Raw genomic sequence first — 12,742 nt, 5'->3', positions numbered from 1 at the left:
CTTGGTGGGTATGTTAGACTATTTTTTTGTTTTAGACTTAATACATTGAAAGTGACTATTAGAAACAGCAACAATTATATTGTCCAATTATATTCCTGGCAGTGTGGAGAAGACTTTAAAAACAGCATTTCAAGTTGGGAAACAAAATTCCCTGAAAAGACATCTAAACAATTCACTGAATTGCGTAGATGAGTAAAATGAAAAAATGCAAATACATTTTTGATGCCGTATTTTCAATGTCAACATGTTCTGCGGTGAGGTGGTTGTGGCCCTGCACAATAGGTTACATGCTAACATTAGCACTGAAAAATGAAACCCTGGGAGACATGTGCTGGAACTTCTTCTTGGTGAACAAGAGTCCGGTGCGTTGGCTGTTAGCGGTTTCCTGAAATGTTGTCATCACTGTGAGGTTGCCAGGTTTGGAACCATTGTAACTGCACAGAGGCCCAAACCACAGCTTTTCTTATTGCATCTGGCAACCAACACTATAGCTGGAGATGCTGCACATGCTGGGTGGAGGAATAATGTTCGTCAAGAAATAGTTCCAACTATTAACTCTATACAGCTAAAACTATAAATTCTTGTTTTTACATTATTGCTATTGCTATTATATGCTAAGCTAGGCTAACCACGTCCTGACAAACATGAGACTGATATTTTTCTTGTCATCGTGGAAAAAAATCAGATATTAGTCCACGTTCAGCCTGACAGGTTTGTGTCACGTGTCTTAAAATGGCCACTGTTGTGTTTTCGGCGTGTAATGAGCAGCAGCTGCTCAGAGCTGCTGTGGACTTTTAGACTGAAAGGGTTAAGCGCACTGAAGTCTGTGGTTTTTAAAAGGTTTGAATAATTTAAATGTTTTCAAATGAGTGTTCATTTGCAAGTCCAGCGCTCCTTCTGACCGTGTGAGTGTGCACGTGCTGTGTGTGTGCACGTGCTGTGTGTGTGCACGTGCTGTGTGTGTGCACGTGCTGTGTGTGTGCTGGACCTTGGCAGGCTCATGTGTGTGGGCGACACATGCAGCCGGCTGTTCCCCTCCCCCCTCCGCCTTTTATATCCCTCTGTCCGCTTTTACTTTGACATCCTGATCAAACGTCCAGTGAAACAAGACCCACAGAGAGAAGATCCAACTCTTAATATAGTAGTAGAAAAAAGTAAATCTGCTAAATGTGAATCCACTTATTGTAAGCGTCTGCTAAATGACTGTAATGTAAAGTAAATATGGTAATAATTCAGGAACGAGAGTGAGTCCAGCTTTTATTATGCAGGCGGCCGTACAACATGCTCTGCTTTCATTGTTTTCTCCAGCTTTCTAATAAAAAACAGGCAGATTTGGTATTCCTGTGGATCTTGCATTTAGTTAGAATTAGAATAAAAAAAGGTACATGGCATATGTGTTGGTAACTTTAACCCACCAGAATTTAAACTATTACTTATTGAAACTAGAACTTATTTAAAAGTGTATTTAAAAGAAATGTTATGACCTGTTATATTATCTAAGTGAGTTCTTGTGACTCTGGACTGTATTTCTGTGGATGTTACTTCAGCTGAAAGCTGCTGGTTTTTGATGCAACAATATTTCAAGGTTCAAGGTGGATTGTTGTAAAGTTTGGTCTGTTTTTGATCGATGTAGTCTTTTAAAGGAAAACTATCAACTTCACATTTCATTTTACCAGTGGTGTACAGTAACGAAGTAGAAATACTTCGTTACTGTACTTAAGTAGTTTTTTTGGGTATCTGTACTTTACTTTACTACTTATATTTCTGTTTACTTTTACTTTTACTTCACTACATTTTGCAAAGAAAACTGATACATTTCCCCTGAAACCTTCGTTACTCGCTACAAAATCAAATCTATCTTCAGAAACGAAATGAATCCTGAGAGCAGCGTCGGGGACTGTGGTGGAACACAGACTGCAAGCAGGTTTGGTGAATCAGTGGTCCTAGCAGCAAGTTAAATCATTGGTTAATCACGTTAATGCACAATTGCAAACAAGTGCTCTCAAAGCCGCGGTGTTGTGATTCCCAGTGATGCCCAGGATGCTACATGCTATAAGCTAGCGGGCGACTACATGAGTAGAATTCCACACAGGACGGGTGGGATGAGGAGACGTGGATGGGTCAAACTAACACTGTGTTTCCTCCAGGAGGCCGCAGTTTGTGCCGTGTGTGAAACGAGAAGCCAATGTTGATTTATTTGTGACGTGACTTCCGTACTTAAGAAACGCCACTTCTGTAGATATTTTAACACAAACCACGATCTTTTCCTAAACCTAACAAAGTAGTTTCATCGCCGACCTTAGTTGTTTCCTGTGAAGATGGAACTTTATTTTGAAAAGACAGTGTGCATGTAACAAGTGAAAACAGACTCATGTTGCTGGACTTTTGCAGGAAAAACGCACGGAAAATGAGGAGTAACTTTTCGTAAGATATCAATAAAACGGGGATGAATTTATATCATTGTATAAAGAGTGACATGAGAAGATCAATCTCATGTCTGTAAGTTAAATCAGCTATAATCACTCTTTTAAAGTGATTAGTGACTCGTCTAAAACATTTAAAACAGGAATAACTTCAATAGAATCATTCTATACACTGTAGCTTCTTTACATTCTAATAGAATTGTCTTCTGAAGATGAACAGGACATTTTTCAGTTTCAAGTAATGACTGGGTTGTTCCTTTCGGTGCTGCTTTAGTATTGATCATGTTTTGATATTTGAGTCATGTTGTGGATGATCAGATGGAGTTATGATGGTAGCAGTCGCCCAATTGCAGATTCAGCTTGAGCAAAACCTTTGTCTGTTGTGTTCAAATCAGGCCCATAGGAGTTTACAAGGCAGGTGTCCTTTCTCACAACACTGACCTGATGCATCAAGTGGATATGTTTTGCTGAACATAATATTATGCATTTGCCCTCTACATCCTCAAGTCTAATGAGCAGACTTATAAACGCACTGTTACAACTCCTTCATAGTGTCATATTGCTTTTCTGAGAACTATGATGATAAGTTCATAGTAGATGCAAACGTATACTTATGTACAGTATATTATGTTGAACATTGTTGCTCCTGGATGAATCACAGCCAACCCAATTATGTTCAACACAGCTCCATGTCCTTGGTCATGGTGCCACAGCACTTAAAAGAATAAACTTCATCATTCTCAAAATTCATTATTCTGACCCTTTGCTTTTTTATTAACAGCATTTACTTGTACTTTTACTTTCAATACTTAAGTACATTTCATATCAGAAAACTACTTTTGATACTTAAGTACAATAAATATCAGATACTTTAAGACTTTTACTCAAGTAGTATTCTAATAGGTGACTTTTTACTTTTACTAGAGTAGTTTTCCAGTAAGGTAGCTTTACTTTTACTCAAGTATGGCTTTTGGGTACTTTATACACCACTGTATTTTGGTGAAATTCATGATGTGGACTTAAGTTCTAGACTTTAGATCGTCAGATGGTTTCTGTTTTAAACTCTTCCGGCCTTACATGAAACAATCTGTTGTGCATGTTTGTCCATTTCAATGCATGAGATCTCAAACACTTCGAGGTTCAATGTTCACAGTCTGATTGAACAGTTGTTCTCGTGGAAGCGTTTGATGGAACAGCAGAGCTGTTTGAACGATGTTTTGGCCGCTCTGACTGTTCTCCTGGTTGATGTTGTCTGGCTGTTAAAGTCAGGAAGCTTCAGACGGCTTCTTCATGAGAGCTACTGATCTCTTGTGTTTGTTTGATTGCTTGTATATATTCAGCATGAGTGTGGCAGTGTGATGAAGAACTACAGCACAGCTTTAAACATTTGTCTCTTTCATTCAGCTCACTGAAGAGCAGAGTCCACAGCAGCGGGAGGTGAACCAGCTTTCATCGGTTCCTGTGATGTGCTTCAACTCTTCAGAGGCGCTGCTTTGTGTTAGCGTGTGCACTCTTCACACAGCCTGGACTCTGGTGAGCAGAAAGAAGCAGCACTGAGTTGGAACAACAGAACAGCTACTTTTTTTCTGTGGATTTTACTCTCAAGGAAAGTCAGCAATTGTCAGTGCAACATATTTAAAACTTCAAGGTCACATTGTTTTTGAGCAATTTTCCTATTTCTGGTCCGCCTGGGCCGTTTATAATAATGCACGTAGAACCTCAACACTGTAATGCACAGTGATGATATTTACACGTCTGTCTTCAGGACCAACTGGGCCATCAGAATATGTAATCTACAGTGATGTCACATGAATGTATAAATAGTAATATCACCATGAATAAAATAGAAAAGCAAAACAGAAATAGGATTTCAGATATTTATTCAATTCACACGTAATACAATAGTGAACAAGACTTTTGGCTTTCTCGATGTTTTCCTGTAGACCGTTGTAATTAGGGGGATGGACTCATTAAACCAGGCCACTCCCCCAGGATTCACATAGATTGATACACCTCGTCTTGAGGTGGTGTTGCTGCTGTTTACAGGAAGGACATTAAAACAACCACCATTCCCATTCCCATCGCTCATTCCTTTCAACATCTTCCCTTCAAACTCTCTGTGTAGCAACAGACACAGATATATACGCTTCATACTTGTTATCCAACACAGAGAACAAGAGGATATGGGTGCAGGCAGTCAGCTGCTGCATGGATCACAAGTCTCATGATGCAAGCTAGACTGTTTCACAACAAGTATATAAAACAGTTCTACTTACAAGAATATAAAATACTCATAAGAATATCAGAATCAGAACCGTTTATTGCCGTGGTATGTTGAACATACAAGGAATTTGACATGACGGGAGGTGCATAACATTAAACAATCGACAACAATCAACACAGTGCAAAAAATAGAAACATATTAAAATTGACAGAAAATTATAAAATAAAGTGAAATATAAAATAATATATGTAAATAATATAAAATATCAAGTTTCTATTACACAAACAGCAAGATACATTTGAGCACGTATGTTAACACAAAGGATGAAGATCTACTAAGTACAAGCATTTCGGCATTTACACAATATACAGTGGTGGCCGTCAGGGCCTGCAAGGCCTTCTCTGCTGGCCTAAACAGAATCACAAAGTTACAGCTATTTTACAATTTAATAATTGTTCTTAAATACACTACATGTATTATAATTTATAATAATATTTTCCCCATCATCTTATGTTCTCATTGCACAGCTACTGTCTTCCTCAGTTGCTCTGCTTCCAGTGCAGCTTGTTTTAAGTAGAGCTTTTATCCAATCAGATCTCACCTCTGTGTCTCTAGGTAGAACAGAGGCAGAGGCCTGCAGACTCACAAGTGCATCCATGTGCACTTTAAGTGAACGGGGACGATATTGTTGATTGTCATAGTGTTCAACCAATCAGATCTTTAGTTTGACATGTTGGGCGTATTCTTTGACGTGCCAGAGGTACTCAGGTAGTCTCCTAAGTACGTCTGCATTAACTGCGCCGTGATTGGTCAGTGGGCCAGCGTGACTTTTGTCAAACAGAAAGCTAGCTAGCAGATCTTAGTGTTCAGTAAGAGTTCAGGTTGAAACATATGTAAGAGAAGTTATGACATTTTTAGGGTTTTGCTTGGTGTAGATTCTTTTTTTTTACCTCGCTGTGTTTTTTGACACTCAATGGCTGGAGGAGGAGAAACGCATTTCTGAAGGACATTACAGGAAAAACTGGACCTCGTATCAAAGGGTCGGCCAACCCCACAGCTAGCAGCCCTGACCCAGCATGGAAACGGATTTGTACGAACGGTATTTCTGGCTGACAGCGTTGGAGAAGCGTTGCACATGTTATGTCTAAGAATGCGTTTCATTTGCAACTGAGCTTTTGGTGTTTGGAGCTGTTTGGAGCTACGCTACGCTAATGTTGGGGTTTAAAAACCAAAAGGATGAGAGGCTGCAGGCCGCAGGTAGATTTCTGCTGCGAGCTTCTTACTGCGCACGCGCATCAAAAAAACAGACTGGATCCGGTTCAAAAGTAAAATCAATATTTAATGTACTACACAAAGTTCACTTACAAACTGAATTAACTATCCATAGTAATGTTCTGGAGAACAGAGACCACATGCACGCGTCCTCCTCACAGGTCTGAATTCAGGTACTGAAGAAGAGGGGCGGAGGTGGTCTGAGGAATGCTCTCTAGAACGCTGTCTTTTATATCCCCTGACCGTCGGAAAGTGTCCGAACTGTCCTGAAACGTGTGACTGATCCTCAGTTGATCAGTGATTGGCTCCATTTGAATTGTGTCTGCTCCCTCCATCGATCCTTTGTGGCAAACATCTTGGCTCCACCTCTCCGTCGTGGTCAGCTTGGCATTTGACCGTCCCACTGGCCCCTCCTCCATCTGCTGCTGCATGTCTCACTCAGAATCCCTATCTGACCCTCAAGATTTATTCTTACAGTGTTTTAATACCTACAGTGACGATACTTCTGATTGAATACATTCAATGAGTTAATATACTGCAACATATAATATATTCTATAAGTAAGAATATTGTGACACTTCTACTCGCCACTAGGGGTGTTATTTAATCCTACTAACAATGTGTTTAATACTGAAATTTTCCACACTAACCAAGGCAGCTACACCACAGGACACCACAAGCTACGTGCTTTAGAGAACCTTTGGAGAGACCAGAGTGGATTTACAACTCAACGAACACGTTCACAGGAGGACTCTGGCTGGAACTGACCCGCATCGATGTTCTGAACAACGGTTGTAAACTCTGTGTTAACAAAGACAGGAGGATGGACTTTGTCTTCAAGTGAACAGCAGCTGTGGTAAGTGAACTGCTTTTGTGTTTTTACATCTGCAGTAACGTTTCTACCATGTTCATTTGGCTATCATGTGTTTTTATGAATAATATGAATGGCTCGTGCTCTAGCGCTGCAGTGTTGCTGGATTGATTTGTTGCTTTGTTGTCATATAAATATATGTGACTGGTTCTTGTGAGTTTGTTCTTGTCATCGTGTTAATTACGTTGATTTGGACTATATGCATTATCCGTTAATTACGAAGCATCCCGTCATGCGTGGGGGTATTGTCCGGACAATTGAATCCGTTCGGGCTGTTATTTCCCAACAGACATACAAACAAAGCAGTTTTACTGGTTTACGTGGACCATCTGTGGGACAGGGACCGACAGGAACAAGTTCTCTGCACTACAGAGCTCCTACACTACGACTGCAGTTTTTTTTCAGCTCATGTTCAAACTGCACCATCTTTACATTGAATACATTTGAGAAGTTGAACATTTGTCATTAAGGGGTGATGGTGAGTCTGCAGCCAGACCAGTTGAGAACCACTGCTCTAGCAGGTAGAATGTTCCCACCCACACTTTAAAGGTACATCAGAACATGTGTGCTATAGATAGTGCTTGAGAAACTCACTTTCTTCTTCAAACTTTTGACAATTCTGTGAAAGTAATCCAGGATCAGTGACAGCACAGTACAAACAGCCTGCAGAATATTTATAGAGCTTTAGAGACGCAGGGACTATTTAAGGCTCATATTCCTCCGTGAATTAAGAAAAAAGAAAAGCATTCCAATATAGTCTGGTCATAGAGTTTGAAGTTTAGAGCCGTGCCAAACGGCTGCAGAGGACTTTGAGCTTCAAGCTGACTGGCACAATACATGTTTGTGATGGACTCGTCTATAAATAGGAATTGTTAAAATAGAAGCTGAAATCTGAGAATGCTGAAGGAAATTAATGACAGGACAACTAGCAACACCAAAAGAATCACAATATTCTGTTTTCAGGAATCAGTGTTTTAATGCATTCAGACAGAGTGGAAGATTTGGTCAGACTTCATAATCAGAATGATCAGTGTTTTAGGACAAAGGGTGAAGACTCAATAAAGAAAGTTATTAAGGCAGTCAAAAACATGACTGACACACACACACAGACGGAATGTTTTCTTTACAGTAATCTGAGAACATGTTAGTGAATAAAAGTGCAGAAGATCTACAGGTTAGTACACAGAATGTACAGTAACCATGACTGTAATGCAGTCCTTCACCAGTGTTCTACTAAATGTCTTCCTTTATGATTCATGGATCCCACACCTCCAATAATATATTATCCCCAACAAGGCGACCTCACCACGTGGTCCATGCAGTGGCTTTTGTGGAGCTTTCTACCACTTCCGATCCATTGTTGGCTTAAAAGCTGAGATGCACATCAAGTCCATTCTCTTTGACAAGTCAAGAATAATAATTGATTGAATTGTGGTCCTTGTTTTTAAAGAATTCAGGATTATTACAACATTGGCATTGACACTACTCTTATCGGTGCAGAGCTTTATCCGTCTGTTATTTATGGCATCTGTGAAGACCCGCCCTCTGCCTCGGATTGGCTGGTACTCATTTTCTTCTTTGCAGAACTTTCTTGCTGATGGATGAGATTGGGGGAAGGTTGGTAGGTTAATGATTTCAACTCAGATGTGGATGTTTTCAGAAGGATGGCAGCCTTCTGGTATCGTGATCTAATACGACTACAGAATAATGCTATGCACGTTACAGATATGGATGGAATAGAATCACAGATCTGTTGGAGAAGTACATTTCGATGTGACGCCATGATTCAACTTAATGCTGTGGCACAAGGATTATGAACACTATTTAAAAATGGCACTTCATATCAAAAAGGTTTACATCAATGTCTACTGCCTTTGATGGCACATTGCTGCATATGCTCATTACTGCCACCTGTTGGTCAGTGGAAGAATGGACAACCATTGGCTGGAATGTGCAGTGGAGCTAACGGACACACTTAAAGAGAAACAGAGGCACATTGAAAGGACTCAGTCATCTCTGTGGCTCACGTTGATCCACTATCACAGTGGAACTATGTAGAGCAGGGGTCTCAAACTCATTTTCTCTCCGGGCCACATCAGCATCATGGTCGCCCACAAAGGGCCGGTTGTAAATGTAACGACTCGTAACATATTGATAACTCTCTGCATTCACAGTTTAAAGGAGTCTTCAATGTGCTCACAATACATTTCCATGTTAAATGTACAGTAACCAGCCAAAGAGCCGCTTCTATGACTGTGTTTAAGTATCTCATACTTTTGACTTTCTCTCAGAATTATGACTTTCTATCATAGTTATGACTTTCTATCTCATAACTTCGACTTTCTATCTCATAATTTCGACAATAGGGATATTTTTATTATTATTAGCCTAACTTAAAAAAAAAAAAAAAAGAAGAAATTTAACTTTTCTTTTGCTGGCGGATTCGCTGGCCACATAAAATGACATGGCGGGCCGGAAGTTTGAGACCCCTGATGTAGAGGTAGCAACCAAACACAATATTAAACTCATGGAACAAGGTGAACATTCCTATCAACACAGTATTAACTACTTCTTGATCACCTTGTAAGTATCAGTACTTATTGACGGTCCATTTTTCACCTTTTGGTGTTGTTGTACTTTACCAAATCATATCGGTTGGTACCATGAAAAGGAACACAGCTTTAAAGTGATGAAGACCAGAAACACAAAGATAAGACCTGCGTTGTGATAAACTGGCTTACCTCAGCTACCCCCCCCCCCCCCCCCGACTGTTAAAACTCTTTAAATCAACATCCTCTTAATTTGCATATCTTTACTATATATGTATATCTTTACATGTTAGTTTTCGGACATCTTGCGGATCATGTAGTTGAGGATGCCTCCGTGGTGGAAATAAGTCAGCTCCACGTCGGTGTCGAATCTCATCCTCGCTTGGAATGTTTTCCCCGTGTCCAGCTGCGAGGGCAGAGACGAGACGACATCATGTATCACATCACTTGAACAGGGACATCATGTCTACAGGAAGAGTCCAACCAACCTTCACGTCCACAATCATCCTGGGCGTGAGCTGCTCGGGCATGATGATGGTGTAGCGCTCTCGGCCGCTCAGCCCCAGGCTGTCGGCGGTGTCTCCTGCTAGATACTCCAGAGGAATCACTCCCATCCCCACCAGGTTACTGCGGTGGATCCGCTCATAGCTCTCTGCCACCACTGCCTTTATACCCTGAGAGCAGAAGCACAGAGTTCAACACAACAACTCATCACATGAGCACAGTTGCACACTTTCTATATTCAGGGTTTCTTCAAGGTTCACAATATTTATAATATCACAAGACAGTTGTTTCACCATCATACTGGCTAAACTATGAACGTATGGAAAACCAGTCGGGACAAAAAGGCATATTATTAAATCCCATGTTTTATCAGCACTCCCTGTATATGACAATCATTTCTGATGATATCATTTCTGAAATCAATGTGACCTGGATCGGATGAGTAACATAAAATGGAATGATGGATAAACAAATAAAAACTATATTAATATGTTTAATCTAGGTTTTTGCTAATTTCACACCATTATTCAAGACTTTTCAATAACTTTTGAGGGTACTTGATTCTACAACAACAATTTGGGCAGAAAGTCCCACCCATTCTTTTGATCTCAGTGTTGATCTTATCTCCTTGGTAACTGACATCCAATGAGACAAAGAGGTGCTCCTCACCAGCAGGAAGGGGCCCTTAGCTGCCCAGTCTCTGGAGCTGCCTGAGCCGTACTCCTTCCCTGCTAGAACCAGCAGAGGGACGCCGGCCTGCTGGTATCTCTCTGCAGCATCAAACACATCCAGCTGGACAAATATGCAAGTGTTAGTGCAAATGTAACAGTCCACCTAGCCTACACGAGGTGAGGCAACAGAAACCTTAAGAAGGCGGCATGTAGAAGTTTCCCCTCTTGTTACACTGAAACAATTGACGTAAAAGCATTTTCTTGAGTTACAAGAATGACAAACAGCATCTACATCGTTGTTATATGTTCTTGAGGTGTTGCATGCTGACCGTCTCTCCAGTTGGCAGGTGGACGGTTTGCGGCGCCTGCTTGTTGATGAACTTGTTGAAGAGGCGGATGTTGGCAAACGTCCCCCTGGCCATGACGGCATCGTTGCCTCGACGTGAGCCGTAGGAGTTGTAGTCTCGAGGGCTCAAACTGTCAAAGCACAAACATGGACGGACACAACACAACTGATCTCAGGCAGCAAATAAAGGACAATTCCAAACTAGAGAAACATTTCCTGTGCAGAGGAGTACAATTAAACGCCCTGTAGTGAGCGTTCAATCTAAATCTGGGCTTATTTAAGGTCTGACAGCAGCCCATCGTCACTACAGAGTCACATGACTCATGAAAAGAAAAGCCACATGTGAGGCTGCTTGGTGGTGGCTCACCCTCTGTCGGTGAGGTAGCGTGCTGCAGAGCTGTTCCTGGCGATATTCCCAGCAGGAGAGATGTGGTCGGTGGTGACAGAGTCTCCCAGGTTCAGCAGCACGTAGGCGTCCTGGATGGACTTGGATGGCGGCAGCTCCTTGGTCTGAATAAAGAGCACATACAGTAAAGCTATGGCCAACAATAATAAAGATATTAGTACGTCACCAAAAAAATGGAACAATGTCTGAATACCTGTATGGGTACTAGTAGAGATATAAAATAATGGTCATAGACAGTAGTAGCCCTCCTAGTAGAAATAGTAGCAGTGAACTATTAAATATGAAAAACAAAGTTGCACACTTGTCTAATGTGTATACGATGGTATCCTGTAGTTACAGTGCCCTCCAGAATCATTGGCAACATTAGTGAATTTGAGCAAAGCAGGCTGTGAAAAACATTCTTTGCTGTTCATCCTCTTGGTCTTTCACTCAAAATATTCACAAAAATGTTACCTTTTCATTGAAAAAAAAGAAATGTTGATATTAAACAAATATTTTTCTCCAAAACATGTGTGCCACAATTATTGGCACCTCTAGAAAATCTCATGGTTAAAATCGAACTGAAGTATAATTCCAGTCATATTTTACATTTGTAAGTTGACCTGTTTGATTGGGAACTCTGAAGTGGTCAACCATGACTTCCTGTTTCACTGGGGTATAAATATGAGGTGACACAGGCCAAATTCCCTTTGTCATTCATCACTATGGGAAAGACCCGAGAACACAACGATGATGTGCGATGAAAAAGTTGTTGAGCTGCACAAATCAGGAAAAGGACATAAGAAAATCTGTAAACAATACCAAAATACCCATTTCCACTACCAGGGCAATAACTAAGAAGTTTAAAGTGACGGGAGATGTTAAGAATGAGCTGGAAGAGGACCTGTGTGTACATTGACCCCACGCACCGTGAGGAGGATGGTTCGACTGGCAAAAGAATCTCCAAGGATCACAGCTGGAGAACTGTTAGTTGAGAAGGTTAGTTGAGTCTTGGGGTCAGAAAGTCTCCAAAACTACCATCAGACCCACCGCCATCACCACAAGCTGTTTGGGAGGTTTGCCAGAAAAAAGCCTCTGCTGTCAATCAACAACAAACTAAAGCGCCTACAGTTTGCCAAACGTTACTGGGACTTTCAATGGGACCGGGTTATATGGGCAGATGAGACCAAAATAGAGCTTTTTGGCAACAAACATCAAAGGTGGGTTTGGTGTAGACAGAGATAGCCACACAGAGAAGCACCTCATCCCCACTGTGAAGTATGGTGGCGGATCTTTGATGTTGTGGGGCTGTTTTTCTTCCAAAGGCCCTGGACATCTTGTTAGGATGCATGGTATCATGGACTCCATCAAATACCAGCAGATATGAAATGAAAACCTAACAGCCTCTGCCAGGAAGCTTAAAATGGGCCGTGGTTGGACCTTCCAGCAGGACAATGCACACCTCAAAATCGACACAAAAATGGTTCACCAACCACA

General features: G+C 41.1%; 1 protein-coding gene across 1 annotated transcript in view; it reads right to left on the bottom strand.

Moving 5' to 3' along the window:
• Positions 1 to 7,741: 7,741 nt before the first annotated feature.
• Positions 7,742 to 12,742, bottom strand: part of aco1 (aconitase 1, soluble) — a 15,852-nt gene continuing 10,851 nt past the window's right edge. Inside the window, exons 17-22 of the mRNA XM_079295710.1 lie at positions 11,228 to 11,370; positions 10,844 to 10,991; positions 10,513 to 10,635; positions 9,828 to 10,013; positions 9,626 to 9,745; positions 7,742 to 8,384 (exon numbers count right to left, since the gene is read on the bottom strand). Coding sequence (XP_079151836.1) covers positions 9,629 to 9,745; positions 9,828 to 10,013; positions 10,513 to 10,635; positions 10,844 to 10,991; positions 11,228 to 11,370 — 717 coding nt within the window. The 3' untranslated portion in view covers positions 7,742 to 8,384; positions 9,626 to 9,628. The remainder of the gene's footprint in view (positions 8,385 to 9,625; positions 9,746 to 9,827; positions 10,014 to 10,512; positions 10,636 to 10,843; positions 10,992 to 11,227; positions 11,371 to 12,742) is intronic.

This window comes from Melanostigma gelatinosum (genome assembly GCF_949748355.1).
Source record: "Melanostigma gelatinosum genome assembly, chromosome: 23".
Taxonomy (NCBI): Eukaryota; Metazoa; Chordata; class Actinopteri; order Perciformes; family Zoarcidae; genus Melanostigma; species Melanostigma gelatinosum.
Note: the sequence above shows the minus strand (reverse complement) of the source record. Positions and strands in the feature narration are given on the sequence as shown.